Consider the following 20515-nt stretch of genomic DNA (forward strand, 5'->3'; position numbering starts at 1 on the left):
CACGTAGATGTGATAGAACATTCAGTAGCCGTTCATCAACGCAAGCTCAGAGGTGAGATGTGTGTTTACAGTAGTCTTGGACAACCGTGGTATGTTGGCTCCCACTACAGCCATTTTTGTGTCATTAACACAAGTGTCTTTTTCCTGCGCTCTTGTGAATCACTGGGAAAAGAGTAAGTCTGACCTGTGACAATACCTGGGACTGTAGCAGTGTAGATGTTAATTCAAAGAAAGAGTTTGCATCTTCAGAAGCTGGATCCAGAGGAGCACTCATTGCCTACTGCATGTTTTGCAATACAGAGTGTTTCCCAAGATTGGTGGTTTAATGAGCTCTTGCTGGCACTTGACAAACTACTCTGTTGGCTTCCTGCTAGATGCTTACGCTGCAAATTAAAGGATTGTTTATGCTGTAAAATGGGACAGCCTTAAATGCTTTTCATTGTGCTTTTCTACTGAGAGTGTTCTGTTCTGCTTTGCTAAATGCTGCTATGATTTAATCCCTGTGGAGTCAGTGGACCAAATTGTTTTTTCCTTGTGTAAACTCTATTAAACCTTGTGGAGCTGCACCTTCTGGCTCAGTGACAATACATAGGCGTGAATCATGACATTGCCGGTCCTACTGAATTCTATAGAGTGACAATATGGACAGCAAGGAGATTTATTAATTATGATAAAGTTAGAGACATCCACATATAGACTAGTGCCTTACGCATAATTTAAAACACATCAAACAGCAGATGTTCTGTGTTCCACAGAGGTAAGGTAGGTTGAGTCATTGTAAAAAATGTTCAAGATAGCCACAAATTCTTGCTAAACTACTGATTTAACTTATTTTCCCCCCCTTTTTACTTTCTGTTTTCATTACTTTTGTGCCTATAAATCTGAGATGGAGGAAAAAAAATGTACCACTAAGGTACACTTAGTACCTGAGTAGGGCCAGCTCCATTTGCTTTCCAGCTCTCCTTGGTACAAATGACCTCTGAGAATGGCCAAAGCCATCCCATGTAAGCAACCCTGCAGCAGCAGCAGAAGTGAGGAGAGGAACCATTGACAGCACCCCTGCATGTCCAGCAGCCCCAGCCTGGAAGACCTAATGGTAGCTGTGGGCTGCAGCCTTTGCTGACACTTGTTGAGGGTGGTGGCCACACAATGTGGGCTCTGCTGTGTCTTCCTCCTCTGTATGACAGCCATACATCTCCAGTTGTTGAACTGGAAGAGCAGGGTGATGCACTATGGCTAACACTGGCCTCCAGTGAGATGGTATCTTAAGAAGGTATTTGTTATTCACTTAGGAAGTTAATGTATTTAGGTAACATTTTTTGAGAAGCCAGTGTGAAGCGTTAAGCTTAAAACTGAAAAGCCCAAACTGTTGTCTGACTGGGAGATACTTGGAAAAAGAAAGTTTAGGAAGTTAAATAACCCTGTAAAAACATATCATTGGCATGCAGGGGCTAATCAGGCATTGCTACAGAAGGGTAGGCAGCTATTTCCTATTAAGTTCCCAGTTTGTATCTCTTGGTAATTACTGAATTAGCAAATGAGTCAAATTACTTTGCTTCATGATGAACAGTTAGTCAACAAAGGAACTCCCAAGGGATCTAAAGGACTTTACTCCAGCTTCAAAATGGATGTTTCTGCAGATATTTAGAACAAAAGAAAAGAGAGGGTAAAGCAGCCCACAGAAATTCACACTTGAAGAAGTAGGTGGCTGACTGGAGCTAAGCCACCATTCAGCATGTGGCCCAACATGTCTTAAGCAAGCTGTACAATACAAGAATATTTGCATGAACATACTGGCTTTTTCTGAACATTGAAAATGTGGAGTGTTTAAAGAAGAAGTGTCACTTTCCTCACTGGAAGATGAGAGCAAAGGAGAGAGACGTATCCTTTTTGAGCGTTTCAGACCCTGTCCAGAAGTACGAGTTTCTCTTTGTCTAGGCAGTATCAGATATGCACAAAGAAGCAGCCTGGTTGCATTGTCCTTCAGGAAGCACATGCAGAGCACCTTCTGATGTTTTATAATTTGCTCCCTGAAGCCAAAGCATATAGATGAGAGGGGCTATGAAGGGAACCTTCTTGTCTGGCCTATAATTGCATGTCTTGTTTGGTAACAGTCTTGCCGGTGACAGGTATCTATTAATTCTGTGTTTAAGAACCCTATCTAGGAAGGCTGATGTTATGACAGCTGTATGCTAATTTTCTTTTCAGATTTAACATCTTGAATGAATTCCTGAATTAAGTTTCTAGCTACACCAAAGAGTCAGTTGTTACATCCTTGAAGCTAAGCTGAGAATATACCTTCTGGCAAGTCCCAAAATAGGTTACAAAATGCCTAGGACAACAAGAAGTGATAAAAACCAAATTATCTTGCAGAGATTAAAAAATGTCTGAATTTTTAACATCCAGTGCATTTTATTTGTGTTTCTCTAACATGTTTAGGTTTTTCTAGAAATTGAAGGTACTTGTATTAGTAGACTCAAGTCATGTTATTTTAGCAATAAGAATTTGAGCTAGTTGGTATCTGAAGTTAGGTCGCAGGCTTTCAAAAGAACTTGAAAATTTTCTAGGCAAAAAGAGGAAGGGGTTTTTGAATTGGTAATAAATTTAGTATTTCACTATCTTTTTAACTGATGGTTAAAGCAGCATGAAAGCTGTAAACCACTGTACAGTTAATAACTACAGTTACTGCTTGCAAATTGTTTTGAATTGACTGCAGCATTGAAGTGCAAATGCTTAAGGAGTAATAGTTGCCTTTGAGTGCCAGCTGTGGTGAAACAACTGAACTGGCACTGTGCAACAGTTAAAAACTTACAGAAATTCCAGTTAAAAATTACTAAATTGAGCTAACATGAAAACTCATATAATTCTGGAAAATTTAATTGGAGATTGATAAGAATCTGCACTTATGGGCCGTGGTACCTCATTTGTTTGCCCAGATTCATAGAGAACCCCAATTAAGATGAAAGGTGAATCAAATTGCTTTGGCTTTCAGTTTGAAGTGGTGGAGAATATGGTGTGTTTCAATGGATATTTCTCTTCTGTGTCTGCAACCTACCTGCCTTCTCTTAGATCCATTTACTTAGTGCAGAAGCTACCTGGACACAGCTTTTGGGCTAGAAATCAAATGTGGCTGTAAAAACTCCCCATGCTCAGTGTGTAGCAGTCATTTTTTGTATGTCAAGGCTTGTCATGGTAGGGCAAAAGAGTGCAAAATAATTATTTGTTTATTTGTTTGTTTATTTATTTGCTGTTGTGACATAGAAAGGAAATAGAGCAACGGCTTGAGGTAAAGTAGGGCCTTTCAGTGCACTTTTCCTAGGTTGAAATTAGATTTCCACATGTCACTTGAGCTGGACCATTCTTGTGTTATGGGTTCTAATTTTTTTCAACTGACTTATCACCAAATTTATAATTATCCTTCTCTAGCCAAAGCGGGTTTCAAGGAAAAAAAGCTGCTTTTGTATTAAGTCCTTCTTAAAGACCTGCATGCCTCCAAACTCCTCCTGATGTTTCCAGACCTGTGCCTTCATGATGGAAACCCTGGAGCAACTCCAGTGTCATCTTGTATCACAGCTCTATTAAGCCTTCATATCTAGATTTAGCCAGATGCCTCATCTTCCTAGACCTTCCTCACTTTTTTTTTTAGCAGTTTCTCCAGTGCACAGCTGTTGTGGGACACTTAATGAATCTTTTGCAGGAGTTTGTCTTCTCCCTGAACTCTCTTGCTTTTCTCCTTCCTGACCACAGTTAATGTGCTCTTTGCAACCTAGACAGAAGTTTAAAGGGCTGCAGAGATTGCATGGGCTCTGTCTGTCCTGGATGCCAGCCTCTGGATGCCCCTTGCATGCTGATCCCAGGGGATAATATGAGCCAAAGAACTGAAAGGTCTGATCCTCACATAAGCAAGACATAGAAGTTATTCATAACTGAACTAGTGAACCCAGAACCCTTCATATCTCTCTGGTGAAACTTGGATGCCTTCTTTAACAAAGATTGTGGGAATGTCTCTTGAAAGCCATTCTATAAATTCCTTTGGATCAACTGTTACTTTTTGAAAGATTTCTTGAAGTCTTTCAGAAAGGAAAAGGATACAGAAGGAAATGCTTACATACCTATTTTTTTTACTTCATTACAAAAGAATAAATATACTGTTGAAAACCTGAAATCTGTTTAGTTGTATAGGACCAAAAAGAAATAAGCACATATGTGCTACCTGCCAGGCTGAACCGTTTCACTGAAGTTATGAGTACTAATCTCCAAGGGAGCATTTTTAGAGTTCATCGCACTGATACTTCTCTTCTCCAGGCAATGCTGGAATGCTTCATCTACCACTCCCTGTTTATCAGTAACTGAAGACATTAAGACCACCAAGGCTTTGTACCTTTCTGAGAGCTGGCTCAGACTCTAGTATTATTTGCACCAGGGATTTTGGAAATATTTGTTATCTTCTCTTGGAAGCTTACTTTTCTCTTGATAGTAGCATTGGCTAGAAGAATATGGGAACTGCAAGCTTATCATAATTAACTGCTCAGTCTGGAGAATTCACACAACAATGAAAAATGCAGCTTTCCATACACCTGGCTTAACCTTATTACCCTAAAGCAATATCTCATTTCTATCTAAACTATGCAGCTGTGTTATGGAAACCGTCTATAATGAGGAGAAGGAGAATATCCTACGTGCTGTAGATTGGCTGTGTTGTGTTTTATTGGCAGTTTCTAGAGCATCTGGGAATTAGTGAAAATACTGAAGGCATTCTTTCCTAGTGGATAGACTGGATCCCCTATAATTCCTTATAATTACTGATCCTAATTTTCTTCAAGCTATAATACATATTAGTATTCTCAGAAATAAGTTGATGGCCACTTTATTGCTGTTTTGCAACTTCTATCTGAAATCACTGGACAATACGGGTGTTTAAAAATGCTGTCAATTGCTCTGATCAGAGAGCTGAGTATCTGTCTTTTACGGACTAGACCACACCCATCAAAATTGCCTGAAGCTCCCTGTGTGTGTGTGTGTTGCCATATCTGAACCGTCCAACTACTGCAGATTAAAAACTGCACCAGAGAGGATGGGAAATGAGAGCCTCATTTCCCTCTCAGGTGCCAGAGAACTACAAACAAGAGAAAGATCAGTTTGCAGCAGAGTAACCGCTGGAGTTAATAATGAACATCTGAGCTGAAATCAGCATGCGACGAGGGTGGAGGACAACCATCGGGGCTTTTTCACCAATGTGCACTTAGTCATAAACACTGTTTGACAGGGTCTTTACACACCAGCATCAATGAAACTTGAAGTATTTCTCATGCTCTACTGAACAGACTGAGGCTTCTGGTCATCTATTTGCCTGTGCAGCTGCATTTATGTGTCTGTGTAATATTTGTGCAATGTTGGTGACAGAGGAAACTAGGATGCGAAGGAATTTCCAGACTCAGTGAGGCCAATCCTCTGCTAGTCGAGGTTTTCAACAGCCTTATTGATATATTTAGCATATTCCGTTTTGAAACAGGACAGACTGTTTTCATACTTTGCAAAGCCTGTTCCAGAAATTCTTTCATGGGATGGTTGAAAGCCAGTCTTCTAATTGCCAGATGTATTCCTGGCCAATGTTATAACTGATCAGTATCTGCCAGCCTTGACCATTGCTTAAGTAGCTGTAGCTCACAATTATGTACTGTTAACCCCTTCTCCACACTTCCACAATTTTCGTCTTTTCCTGTTTCCAACTGATGAGCCACAACTTACAGAAGGAATTGTTCTTTCTGGTCCCTGAAACTTTGTTCTGTGCAATTTCATTCTGGGACTGTGGCTCCATCTTCATGGTCAACCTCCTTTATGATAGTCCAGTCATGCTCTTAATTAATGTTGCATATTAACTTTGAATGATTAATTTAATCAGAGTACTTCCTATTGTACTTTTTTTTTGCTGAGTCAAGTAATGAAAATATCAAGTAAAATTGTCTCCCAAACCCACCTTGGACAAAATCTACCATTAGCCTCCTCCAGGACTAGAAATTCATTCAGACCAATCTATTGTTATATTACCTGCTAGCCAGTTCTACCTTGTTTTAATTCTAAATATTTTCATTTTAGCTAATAATTTCCCTTGGGATATTATAAAGGTTTATTTTTTTTTTTAAACTAAGTTTCCAGAAGGTTGGATTTATCGATGTCTAGGTAGTTTGGCACAGTCTGTTTACCCATACTGTATGTATATCATTTTCCATTTATCTCCACATTTTTAATTTTTCTTTCCTTGAATTGATTATGAAAGCCTTAGGTTACTACGTAGGTCACAGATCTGTAGCTTCCTACATGAGGTTGCCCCAACATTCTCATTCCTTCTTTAAAGGTAGCTATTGCTTGTTATTCACCAGCTGCATAGCATCATCCTCTTTTCCCCATCATCAGCTGAATCATTTATTCAAATCCTTGCTCTTGAGTTTCAATTTCATGTGCCGGGTTTTAAACATTGAGAGCTAAAGAAAGTTTAATCCTTTGCTGAGTTGCATGAGTGCAACTCAGTTTGCACCCACCTCAGACATGGTCATCCTCTAGTCATTAATTTCTGTCCTGCCTCACTCTTCCCTGTTGAGGACAGGCAGATTTCAGCCTGGGTCAGTCGCATCCTATGGGAATAGCTTTACCATGAGCTATAGAGTCTGAATCTATTCACTGTAGTGAATGTTTGGTGATATGGTGGAGTTGGGGATACCAGGAAAGACTCACAACTACTAGTTGTTAATCAAGCGTCTTACCTTAGCTGAGACAGACCCAAGTTCAGTTTCTTCACCTGAATCTGACAGAGCAGAAGAGTTCACCTCTCTCTCTCCTATATCATGGAGTAATATCCCAGTGTCCAGCTACTTCTTTTTGCCCTGTCGTGTCTCTTTCTCAGCATTTTGGCAAAAATAAATAGCATAATGTGAAAGGACATGGTTTCATTCTGATACAAAGCAAATTGTTTTTGCAATCTCAGAAATGTTGTAGAATGGAAACCCAATTTTCCATATTGGTGTAGTCACTGTGTTTTTACCGAGGTCAGGACTGCCTGTGTCTGTCAAAGTGCTTTTTTACTTGCTGAGGATAGTTATCAAGTGATGCACAAAACTGCTGCTTCTGCTAGATCTGAAAATGATGCCTCTGCAGTGGCCTTAGTTTATCTTGGAGTGAGAGACTGAGTACATTTATTTTTTTCTGTGTTGCCTTCTCATGTAGAGCTAGAAGGAATTTTTTGTTCAATTATCATTGTCAGTAGAGTGGCAGGTGGAAACACACCCTCTTGCTGTAGTTTAAAAAAGGAGGTGGTTACACCACCTACACGGTGCTTGACATTTGATAACGCTTGACATGCTTGTGATGATTATTTGCCGTTTTTTGCAATTAGTGAGAAAAATCTAAAACAGAACAAATTCTGAAGTATTATGAAGAAAAATTATAAAAGAAACAGGATTCTCAGTTCCTACTTTCTCACCATGGGAATTTTGCCTTTGCAGTGAGCGGCTAAAGTGGTATGAGCAGTGCTGACTAGTAAGTAATTAAGGCTTCTTCATTAATAAAACAGAAAAAAAGAGATAAGTGACATTGGCATTTGTTGATGGCTTCTTTATGGTAAATGAATTGCCAGATGGTCAGTGTTGATGTTTTCCAGTTGATTTCCTTTGGTTTCTTGGCTGGAATTGTAGCACAGATTATTATTGTCTCACACATCTGCTAGAGGATGTTTCCATTGTACCTCACTGCTCGCAAACATGTGAATAACTTCCATATTGACCACTTGTATGCGTATCACCACAGCGACGTGGGAAGAGACATTCCTGTAGGCATGCGGAGCTCTTGGATATGCTGTACGTGTTCGTTTTTCTCGTTGACTGTCCCATCTGTGTGCTCTGTGGCCACTTTTAATTGAATGATGAGCAGTGAGGAGCATGATTTAGGAAGTATGCTTTCTTCCAGTTTTTAGTGGTTACATTATAATTCCTCTTGAATGATTCCGAGTCATGTATCTGCCTGCCAGCAAGAAACAAAATTGCAGGAGTAATGGCATTCTTTGGTGATGCTGTTGGTAGCTGAAGATGCTGAGCAGGTTCTTAGTACTTGGTCATTCATTGCAGAGAAAAAATTGTGTTGAAAAACTTAAACTAAGTTTTATTTAACCCAAAGTAATCAGTCCCTTCTTTCTTCTAGGCAGGGTTATCATAAGTATGTCAATAGAATAAATCTAATGTACTACTGTAATGGAGCTGTATAGGCAGACTTAGTCTTGGGATACTCACCATTGCTATGCTGGAAAGCCCCTCAGGCAATATTTCCTGCAAATTAGTCCATGTTTTCTTTAACTAGTCAGTAATGTAATTGTAGTAAGATAAGTTACATTACAGATTTTTTTTTTTTAAATAATGATATGAATTTTAAAAAAAGTTGCCAGGAACTGCTGATTTGACCTCACGTTTGGATGATTTTTAGGGATGTATATCTCCTTGTATGCTTTTCTGTTGTCATTCACAGCAAAGATCCAAATGTTCTATACTGGAACGATTTCATACTCACACAGCTGTAACATTTCTCTTAGTTCTATGTATAGCCTCTACATTTTTATTGCTAGTTTTGCCTGAAAGGGTAGTGGTTACCCAGCCTGTAAGATACCAGTTTTGTATTACTACTTTTGAACATCTTTGTTAATATGAATGCCATTGCAGGGCTAAATCCAAATTTGAATGTTTGAAGAAAATAGATTTGGTGTGGTTTGGTTTGTTACTCCTCTTGCATTTAGTAGTAGAAGTAGAGAGAATTTCAATATTAAACTTGCTGCTGTGTTTATGTCCTTAGGCTTTGCATTTGCAATTACCCATTCTCAAGGGTATAGTCATTTTCTTTGCCCCGTGATTTGTTTTTGTTTTGGTTTTTTGGGGGTTTTTTATGCTATGCAGCTGATGTTGATACTTCTATCCTCTTTGTGAATAGTTTGATGGTTTGTAGAAACAGATCCAGAGGAAATCTGCTTCCACAGTAAAAGAAGGAAAGGGAGACAGGATATGGATGCTAAACTGATCAACATACGTCCTTCCTTCCTTCCCTCCCACTGTTAGTTTGACATACAACGTGCAGTAGGATGTCCTTTTTCACCTTGGACCCTTTCCGTGTAACTTTTTTTAGTTTTTACTCTTTAAAATAACATTTACTGTTGCTTACCGTAACTACCATCAGCAACACATTCTGCCAATAGCCAATGCTATAAAAATGGGCAAGACTATCTAGACCTACCTCTGACAGTCCTATAGACTACAAAGGAAAAACAAAGATTACGGTGAAGGGAGGAAAAGATAAATCATCTGGACAAAGTGATGTAATATTGTTTGCCTACTTTGGGTGTTGTTATCTTGATTTCTTCTGTCATGATGTCTGCTGATTGTTTTACCTTACTTTCCTCTTCCTACATTTATGCTTTCTCTTGATTGCTTGCGTAGGTTAGTTTTATTTCCTGTTTTGTAAAGGATAAATATGGCTAGTGGTCACTTTGTAAAATCAGGGAAAGCACGTAGGGTTTTTTCTCATCAGCTACCTGAGAACAAGCTCTAGATCCTTTATGCCACTGCAACATCTATCTTGGATGCATGTTGTTTGGAGGTATGGGGGAGAAGTGCATTAAAACCCAGAAGCCAAGTAAAAAGAGCACAACTGGGAAACAATGGGAAATAATATCCTTGGCATTACCTCACCCCCAAGAAAATGTTATTTAAAAGTCAGTTCCAGTTTTAAGGGTTGGCTTACCTTTTGTATACCCATGAGTTGACAGTGGTTGAAGTCAATAGATTTTCCCCCATATACAGGAGAAACTCGAAATTACCTCAGAAGAGGGCAGGAGATCATTATTCAGGCTTGGTAGAGGATGGAGGGGTAAAAGCATAATAAAATAAATAGATAAGACAGACTCTTTGTTAAGTTCTTAAAGAGAATGGGCAGTTTGTTGGTGGAGTTGTATAAAATATGTTTTTTTCTGCAAAGGTGGTAACTCTCGGGGTATTGCATGTTATGTAGGCTCTGAGATACTGGGAGCCACACCTGACTCCAGGACCAAAAGGTAAAAAAGCTTGAAGGGAGAAAAGTGATGGGACCTTGGTTCTGCAAGGATAGGGAAATGACAGAGTAGTCAAGTCTTTGGCTTCTGGGTGGAAAGTGTCAGCCTGGATGCCAAGTTTGGCATAGGCACCTTAATAACATATGGAAAAATAAAGTACCGAGATGATATAATGCTGAGTTATTTGCATCTTTCTCCCTGGCTTTCCTGTGGAGTCTGTCTGACATGTTTTGTCTTCCCAGGAAGGCTTCTCATGGGCTATAAGGTGCTCTTTTGGGCCTAAAATTCACATTTCCCTCCCCACTTCAGTCCATGTTTGTCAATTCTTGCTGAGAGGAACTGGTCCTGCTCTACAGGGACAGGGCAACAGCAACACCCAGGCAAAGAGATACTGTTGTCCTTCACAATTTCGTTATTGCTAGCTCTCATTATTTTACTGCAAGATTTGTTTTAATTACCACCTCAGTTGCTGGAGTCAGTGATTAAATGAGAATCTCAGCTTTCACTTAAAAATAAATCTCCAGCATTTGTAGGTGTTGAGAAGGAGTTTGAAAATGTGGTAATGTGGTGTGAATTATACCCTAGAGGCTTAAAGGCTGGGAAGCAAAGCAGCAAAAAATCCCCTTTATTTTTCTGGTGGCTGCTGTGTGATTTTCAGCTTCTCAGGTTGATAATAATGCTGATCAAATATCATCACTTCTTCACTTCTAAGCGTTTTAATTAGAATTTCCGTGTAAACATCTCTGCAGATTTTAAGCAGCCAATTGAGGAAATGTAAAGAGAAAAAACACCATTTCTATATGAATGTTCAGCAGTGTTGGACAGATCTTGAGTTTACACATAAATGTTTTTGAAAGCAACATTCTGTCAACAAGTAGAGCTGGGCAGTGCTTCCTCTGGTTTTTGCATTGTGCCGGCTGCTGTGTACATGGACTCCAAACTTGATAAAATTGTTAAACTATGAGTAACAAGAAGGGATTTTGTCTGTATTATGAACTGTGGTGTTTGTTCGAAGGCAAAATTCTCTTTGTCTTCTCAAAGCTTTAAGGGATTCAGGACTAAGTCGTGTTGGACAATAGTGTGCTCATCCAAGGAGAGCTACTGAGTGCATTTAATTATCCTCACTGGTTGTTTCAGCACAGAGTGTGCTGATTATAGCTAATGCTACTTTGGAAAGCACGCCGTTAGCAAGAGTATTGGGTTTATTTTGGTATATCAAATATGCGCCTTGCTTCAGATGGTCTTAGATGTCCAGTTGCTCTTTTGAAAGCAGAGTTTCCAGGCATAGTTGCTCCTTGCTTTGACCTCTTGTGTTATTTTCTGGGGGGTGGAGAGGATCGCAAATTCTGTATTCCTTCTCTGCCCTATTGTAATTCTACTAGACACTGAAAGTATTTGCAGATAAAAGCAAATACTTTTCCTGTTCCTGTCCTGTAACCTTCTAATTTATTTATTTGTGTTCTTTTTGAATGCAGATTTTAGTAATGTGCCTGATGTCACATCCAGCTTGAAAAGGAGCAGTACTGATGGCACTCTGGACCAAGTGCCGCACAGGGAGAAGACTGATCCACCTTTCAGGGTAAGAACAAGCTTGACATAACAATCCTTATGAACAAAAAGGCAGTGTTGTAGTGTTAATGCTCTGCATTTTGCGGGAAAGAATTTAACCTATGGCACTAATTTGGAAAAAAATGTATGCATATTAGCTGTACTTGGTGTTTTATTATCTTGAGGTCACCCTGACAGGTCAGCATCTATGGCAGAGCTGCTGCATCTCCAAAAGCAGTGTGATGGGGGCAAATGGCAAACAGGCAGAGACTTGTCAGATTCATCATTCTGTGTTGTTTGAACGCGGTTCTGCAGAGAACAGTAAAATTGCTACAGGTTTTGAACTGATGCAGTTTGGTTCATGTTTTCTTTTTGCTGATACTTTTAGGGCTTGTTGTTAAGATTGCAGTGACCATGGCAACACTCGCTCAACATCAGTAGTTTTAGACTGGACTGCAGACTTGGAGCGGTGCAGTGTTTGAGACCCAGTGATTCCCACTCTCTAATTTGGAGAACCTTTATGTGTCTGCGGTTACTGTTTGGCTTCAGCTGGAGAAATGACTGCTCAGATCTTTTTTCAGTCAGGGCTTTGGAGGCTGAGGCAGGGAGACCCAGAATTAGTGTCCGCCTTCAAATGCATTGGTCTTCAAAGATCAATTTTTTGTCCGTTTTGCTCTGAGTCAGTCAAGTTGCAACCTGTCTCCAACTCAAGTGTATTTTGCTTTGAACCCCTCAACTGCTAGCAAGGGTTGCGTTTTCGTGATTAGTGGCTGTATAGTTGGTTGTATCTCCAAGCAAATTTGTGATCACACTTGGGTTACACACTCACATAACAGAATTGAAGTTAAGAGTTTTTATGGTTCTGGAATATATTAGTGTCTTGTACTAGGTTGTGTGAAAAATTGGTAGAGATAAGGCAGAACGTAAAAATTCAGAAGACCAGAAGAGGGATGATATATTGTGCCTCTAGCCATACCTACTGAGAGGAGCTGATGCGCTCTACTTTTGGAATTACTTTGTAATCTACTTCAGTCTAATACAGGTGACTTTATGCAGTTTCCCTAGAGAGTAAGGAGAAGCCGGGTGATTATGGGTCTTTAGCCCATCTCGTGCTGCACAGGCAACTCCCACAGAGCTAATCTTTATCCTGTGTGACACATTGCAAAGACTTTTTGGGAGCATAAGCAACCAGACAAGAATAAACTGGGTTTTTCTCCCCCTAGGACACGTTCTTTTGGAAGAGGTAATGTGGATTTTTTTACTGTCCTAGGACTTCTGCAGTGTTTTAGGGGCAGGGATCTTTGCAGGAGCATGGTGGAGGTGACCCAAGGCTTAGGATGTCCTGGTGGCTGGCTGCAAGACCAGGCTAGTGGTCGGCCTGGTTCCCCTGAGCGCCTTGGGATGCCTTGCTGGCCTGGGATACGTGCTGCCCCTCCTGCACTGTGCAGACGTACACGACTGAGCTCCCATCCTGCTGGAGGGATGGAGATTCTGGGGCATCAGCTTTGCTTTAGCAGAAAAACAAAGCCACTCCTGATCATCTGTGTCAAGTACACCAGATGACATAAAATTAGGGAGAGTTCAGCAAGATTTAAATACACCGAGAACAATTCACGTATGCTAGTTGTTGCTCTGAATGCACTAAATTTGCTCAAATGCGCTAAATTACATGCTACAATTGAAGCTCAAAAAAAAGAGGGAGGGTGGGGGGGAGAAAACAGACAGGTCTGCTCCCTGCCCACTTTCCAGCCTCAAATCTATCACGTCTAGCAGTATTAATGGCATCTGCACAATTTGCTGAAGTGACTGCCCATGCCATATTGCAGTTCACTTCTTGGGTTGGCATGCAGGTCTGCTAATGTCATTTGAAAAATTATCTGAAGCTGTCCTAGTTTGGTAGGTACAAGGAGGGGAAGTGGCTTGGCAATCAGAAGCGGTCTGACTTGAACCGCAGCTGTAAACGAGTCTGTGACAGCTCTACAATTTCTGCAAATGGTTTGTAATTGATTGCTGTCTTTCTGTTGGAGGGTGCCTATTACTGTCAGAGCTTTTTGTCTGACCCTTTCGATTTCTCCAATAGATATAGAATAAAAAAAAGAAATCAAACCTCGCAGTAAGTTTGGGTAGTGTATATTGTATGCGCTTTTGCGATTGCGTATGAAAGGAATTAAAATTATTTCTGTTTTTAGAGCTGTGATTTGGGACTTCTTGCCAGATGAACAATAGCTATTGCTAATAAAAGCTAGTTTCAGGAAATTGTGCAGCCTCAAAAAGCATAGCATCTGGATTTGCATTTGTTTGGTTTTTTTCCCCTTTGCCTTCTGTTTCCTGCATGTGCTAACTTGCCTGTGGGAGAGCAGTAGTACAGACACCTCAGCATTAGGCGATGTTGCAGAAGTATGGGGGAGAGGAGATCGGTAAGCACAGCTCTGTGGAGAAGACGTTGGTGGCGCTGAGAGGTTCTGAGCACAGCCTGGAACAACAGGCAGTTTGGGATTATTTCAGGGGAGAGACAGCTAGAGATGCTCACTTGCAGTTGACAGCAACTGGGGATGTAATTACTTGGCTCTGAAGGAGCAGACTCGTTTGAAGTTTGGTTGATTTTTGTCCCATAACATGTAAGTAAAAAAAAAAAAAAAAAAAAAATCTTAAAGCTTTGGATTTAATGGTTGCATGTCTGATGTCTAGATTTTGTGTTCTTCTTTTGGAGTATGTTTGTTTGTTTCTTTTTTGCTATTATTCTCTTCATCTCATACCAAGCTAAGGTTAAGCATCATCTTAACAGAAAGTACAGCGAAGCATTGCAGACGTGCCTTGTAATCTTAAGGGAATAAGTCTTTTGTTGCCTGTGTACTACACTCAGACATACGTTCATTCGTTCATTCATTCATTTTTTGTAGTCCAAGAAAGGAATTAATTTAGAGTAGTTGTATGTTTGTCTTTCATCTGAGAGCTAATAAATTAATTAGAAGGGCAATAAAGGATTCCTTCATTCCAGAAATGGAAGCTGTTCCTTAAGTTATAAAATATTATTAAAAACACATGCACATCAAGAAACTTCCATTCCAGATGCTTATTAGTTTTGTCAGCTCTGTATTTTCTCGGATGCCCCATTTATACCTTTAATACATTTAACTTTATTTTCTGTTTTATTTAACAAGGATAGATGTTATGTTTCTAACACATGCTACTGCAGTACATTTTCAAACTGTGTTAAAGTACTGTTTATGTGGCAGTGGCATGTTGTCCTTGCAATTATTGGTTCTGGAGTATGTAGGCGTACTGTCAACAGAAGAATAGAGGACCTCAGAAAATCTGGGGATTGGGTATGCTTGTCAGTGCAATTAGGTTTAGTTGTGCTTAATCATTTTGAGAACTAATTGTCTGTGTTCCTGGTGCTCAGTTAAATCCTGGTATGTTGACAGTTGCCAAGAATCAAGGTCTCCATACATCAAAGTAGCGTGAAGCTGAATAAATAAAAAATTCAACTTTTCCTTTAGCTACTTGTGATATCTAATAGCAAACTGTATTGGTTAGAAATGTGTTCTCTAGCCCACAGTTTCTTTTAAGATGAAATTTAGTAGTCTGTTACTAACTTGCTTATCTTTACTTTCTATTTTCAATGTATTAAAAATATCCTTTTATGAAAGACGAACATAGCTAAAAGATAAGATTTTGATGTATAAGTAACTACTTATTCTAAGGTCTCTTGTAAGGCTGCTGTGATCTGACTTTCAGTTGCTCTGAATCTTTTGAGTATCATCAGAGATAAGTATTTCTGAAATCATATTAAATTTTAACGGAAAGAAGGAACTTCATAAAAATTAATGTGTGAGAGGGGGAAGATGTATTTTCACCTGAAATATTTTACAGATCATAAGAGAAAACCTTAGAGTAAATTCTGTGCAAATATTTCACATGACTTCATTATATTTTCAGCTGTATCTTAGAGTTCTTTAAGAAACTTAAGAAAACCAGTAAAAATAGCTAGTGTGATGCTTTGTAATCATGGTAAAAATAGTCAATGTATGCAGAATGGTTTTATGCTGGCATCTTCCAAAAAATTAACATTGCAGATGCAGAAACGGAAGCTAGAGTGATGACAAACTTTGACTGTTAGCAAGAATTTGCTTTCTAAAGAATTGCCAACTCGTTTGATTTTGTAATGCTTTTGAAGTGGTGCTATATTTCTTTCAAACAATGAAGTAAAATTGATTCTGGGAATAATTTGAGTGTAGAGACTTATAGAAATTGCCTTTGCTTTGCTGTTGACTCTTGAAATAGTCAATCTACTCAGAGTGGGTTATTGATCATATATCAGTATGTGTATAGGATAACAAGTCTACCCCATCACCTCTTAATAAATGAAAAATACTATGCTCCAGGGACAGAAAACTAACTTTATTTCTTGATAATACCATTCTTAATGCAATTAACAGAAATAATGGTTAAAAATCCCTGAACACCTTTCCTTAGCATGAGCGCGGTAGATGAGGTCAACTCACTCCTCCCTTTCCCACCATCTGATGTGGAAATGAACTTGCAACAAGTCTGGTCAGCAGAGCCCATGGCGCTTTTGACAAGCACAAACCTGTGTCTCCTGCAGGATGGAGCATTTTTATCCAATGCTTTCAGCTTTTTTTCAGTTAGTATAATGGCTCTACCTGAAATGTCCATATTTATAGATAGAGGGGAAAAAAGAAAGTAAAAAAAATACATACTTATGCATTTCAGAAGTATGCTTCTAGATACTCTGTTTTCCTATGTAATATCAAATAATCCTTCCAGTGCTTTTGAAGTTTGTGTATTCTGTTTATTGTGATGCCAATTGTGGACAGTCCTCCACTTGCCGGAGAGGAGCTTTTGCAAGTGCAGTGAGAAGCAGATGTTTCCATGAACTCTGCATGTCTGGGGCCATGGTGAAAAGTCTGGGTTTTGGCCTCCCTGCATACAGTCCTTCTCGTGCTCAAGGATTCAACATGCAAATGTTCCCAACTTGGATAACTGTTGAGGTTTTTCTTCCAACCCATCTAAAGCGTGTGTGCAACTGAGTATCTGGTTTGCATGTCAGATGGTGCCCAAGCAGTGTGAATGGAGAGACTGAGACTGGGTCCGAAAGCAAACCCATCTTCCCACTTCTGCATCGTACAACTACCACAAGAAGTTTCCCAAAACAGTGCTTTCAAAAGATTCAAAATACATGTGTCATGATTTCAAAAAGGAAGTCCTTGGATTACCTATTGGCTGATTTCACACGGCTATTCCTGTAATGAAAATTAGCCAGTGTTGTAAAGAGGTTGCTGCATATGTGGTTTTGGCCTCTTGTATATACAGCATAACCGTGTACTGGAGGTATAGTTTTCATAAGTTGAAGAAATTAATATTTTGTCTTTAAACTGTCTAAAACTGATTTGAAAATCCCTTCATTAGAAGTAGCACTAAAGCCGTCAACTTCTTATGCAGATAGAGTAACTGGAGGGTAAAAGTCCTGAGGTGCAGCATACATTCAGGTCTAGGTTCAAACCTGAATGTAAGAATGTGTATCCTGTTGCTAGTCCCTTTGCTCAATTGTTAAAGAAGAAAAGTGTGGTTTGATTTTGGGGAGAGGAAGGGGCAACAGCAACAGTTGCCATTAAATAGTAGAGGTGAAAGCAGTTAGTAATCATTACTCATGTAGTCCAACCCCAGCAGAAAATTAACAGATTTGTTCAGTGTTTATGGATTTGAATGGTATTTTATCTTCCAGAAGAAAGCACGCGGATGCTGAGAATGATGTATTCCTCTGATTTGTTACCCAGAAAACATTGTACAAGCATGGGATCTGTAGCATATGTGCTGTGGGATAGTTCAGGACAGCATTATTCAAAACACTGAACAGTCTCCTACTGACACTGTCAGTAAACGAAATCCAATATATTCAGTTGTGATGGTTCATTTCTTTATTTTGTTCTGGTGATGACACTCATTCACTCTCAGAGATGAGATAGGGATCATCAGTCTGAATTGTGTATATAAGCAGCGGATGATTGTCTTTTAGTGGGTAAATGTCAAGAAATGTTTATTCTTCCCCACCAAAGTAAAACAGTTTCCTAGTATGACTTTTCGGTGAGAAAGTTAAAGATTTACCAAAATATATTGCATTAGAAGGACGGTTTGCAATAATATGGTGCATAAAACATAAAAACTGACAAGTACAAATTGTATTTTGATTACATTTAGGATAGTGTGGGAGAGTATGTGTGTATATTCACAGGTGTCTGGTAGATTTCAGACCCATGTTTCTCTCCATTTGGTGTAAGTGGTATCCTTTCTTGCTTTTCAGTTAGTGACCCCTACCTCCAAAACATCCCCAAAGAAACATTAGCATTGAAATTAAAGGGGGGGAAAAAAAAGTGTGTGGAGTAATTTTGTTAAGCAAAGACTGTAAAAAAATCAAAAATCTTGAAAGGTGAATGTTATTACTAATCAAGCAGACACCAGTTGTTGAGCTACATTGAAAGAAAGCCAAGCAGAAATGACCAGAAGCTCAACAGAGCTCCCTCTGTGAAAAGTAAAATAAGAGGAAGAAAAAATTACTGGTAAGACCATATGGCCCTAAACCAGTTTCTTGCATGGAGGCAATTCCAGTTAAACAATGTTCATGGTGATAGTTTCTCATTAGCTCCATTTTCCATTGGCCAGGCAGTTCCCACCTGCACAGCATGTCATTAATTGCAGGGGAACTGCCTGCCTGAAGGTTTACCCAGCATCCATAGGATATTAAGGATCTTTCCTTTATTTTTCATCATGAGAACTTCTCTTTAGCAGTTGATGAGATCCAGAAGCTTGGGGAGTAGTCCCCAATTAACGTTCTTTTTTCCCCCCTGTCCTTTGTAGGAAAGGGATTAACAATGTAGTGCTCTCAAAATCAATGTATACTCCTCTGCAATCCAAGTGTCATTTCCTTCCAGATGTGAGATGTATTTAGGGAGTCTAAGAGCTAACGTGGGAAAATAGCATGTTCCTCAGCAGTAGTTTTCCTTGATTCATTTGTGCCTGGAGGGAACAGTTCTGCATCAAAAGTAAGAAAGAAGCCTGTGGGGAGCTCTGCTAATTATTGTTCTTCCCTTGCAGACAGCCCAGCCTGCGGTGAGCCCAGCCAGAGTTGCTGGCTCCAGCAGTGTGGAGCTGCGGCCGGACCCCATGCTGTCACCTTTGAGGGGGGCATCAGCGATATGAGTGAAATTGTAGCCTGCTAGAGGTCTATAAGAGTTTTGCTAATTCATTTAGGTTTCAGTATTTTATCCCTCAGAGAAGGCACCAAAACTGATGGAGTATAGGTTACTGAAGGCTTGCTTTACAGCCAGCAAATGCTTACTGTTGACTTCCATCCTGGATTTCACTTTGTTGCATTGATCTTGCAGGTCTTTAAATGCAGCAAAGCAACCCTGTGGACGGCCCAAAATTGAAACACAACTGTTGCCTGTCTTGGCTAACATGGTGAGGAGCCTAGAAACTATAAAGCTTAAAGTATGAAAGGTGCTATCTCTAGAGTGAACCTGCAACCAGACATCAGGTCAAGCTCTAGATGGAGACCTGTGCACATAGTTACTGGAAGGGAGGCACAAGAACAGCAAGGAACAAGAGCAAAGGGAGCTCATGCAGTTCTCGCATGTAGAACTATGAACTTGTGTTGCCCGGCTTTGTGCTACAAAAAGTTGCGTCACTGTGGTTTGGGGAGGAGGTGGTATTTGTTGTCTTTCCTCTGACTGAAGGAAATGTCCTCTCAAAAGTACCGTGACAGTTGTAAGTCTAAAATGTGCAGATGGTTTTGATCAGGAGAAGCAATTGTGTTGTGTTGATGCTTGCAGATGAAAGAAGCCAGTGGGAGGTAATTTAGAATGCAGCTTTTCTTTGTAGTCTTCTGGGAAAAATCTATGAGGCTTACTTGCAGGTGGAGAGAGAAGCATGGCAACAGTCCTGGTTCATTGCAACAGGATATGGTTTGCAGTGTCTCTGGAGACGCTTGTGACTTCACTGACGAAGGGAAGGAAGCTGCATTGGAGTCCACCACCCTGGGCCTCCAAAGGGAACCCCAGTCGCCTGCAGTGCAGGATATGACGGCAGCATTTCACTTTGAAATCAAAGGCAGAGATATCTAATCAGGTTTCTGACAGACCCAGGGAGCTCGGTAACCTCTCTGCCAGATGTAGATTATTTGGTGTTGTTTTTTTTTTTTAAGACTGAGATACTGTTCAGTTACAGTGCTGACAATAACACACAGGTTTTTTCTCTATCTACTTGTTAACATACTGTGGACAGCTGTAGACCTTCACTCACATGGTGACCATTTCCTTCTGAGACAACAGAATCCTTCTGTAGTCCCTAAACAAAACCCTCCTGAAACCAGAGGAGAAGCTGATGTGAAGTTCAGGGGGGCTGCATTTGGCCTACAGGGGAATTATTGCATCTTTTAACATTTGAAACTCAATATGCCTGCAACTAACAAGAAGAGGTAAGGGTCACTCATTCTGCCTCTAAAGAAGGCACAGTGCAAAAATATATTGTGAAAGATGAATGCAACTGGAAAGATAATGTCTCAGTAGTTGCCATAGTTTCTAATTCAGCACTTGAGAAAAGTTTTTGCATTCAGCACAAAACACTTTGGGTGAGAATGTTACAAACAGTACTTAAGATGCTTGAAATTAAACAAGAATTCAATTTAAACATTTGGAATGTTTGCTAATTTTTTTAGCACTGGAATTAAAGCAGACGTCTTCACTGTGGTCAATTATGCTTTGAAAATACATTTCAAAGGCATTTAAAAACATGTTATTAGCATAATATATAACATAAGCCTGATAGAAAAATACTTAGAAAAATAATCCACCCACATTTATAAAAAGT

General features: G+C 39.7%; 1 protein-coding gene across 1 annotated transcript in view; it reads left to right on the forward strand.

The window, feature by feature from the left end:
- Positions 1-20515, forward strand: part of TIAM2 (T-cell lymphoma invasion and metastasis 2) — an 89870-nt gene that overhangs the window by 46312 nt on the left and 23043 nt on the right. Inside the window, exon 13 of the mRNA XM_010072466.1 lies at positions 11557-11660. Within this exon, the coding sequence (XP_010070768.1) occupies positions 11557-11660 (104 nt within the window). The remainder of the gene's footprint in view (positions 1-11556; positions 11661-20515) is intronic.

Source organism: Pterocles gutturalis, unplaced genomic scaffold (genome assembly GCF_000699245.1).
Source record: "Pterocles gutturalis isolate BGI_N339 unplaced genomic scaffold, ASM69924v1 scaffold10227, whole genome shotgun sequence".
Taxonomy (NCBI): domain Eukaryota; kingdom Metazoa; phylum Chordata; class Aves; order Pterocliformes; family Pteroclidae; genus Pterocles; species Pterocles gutturalis.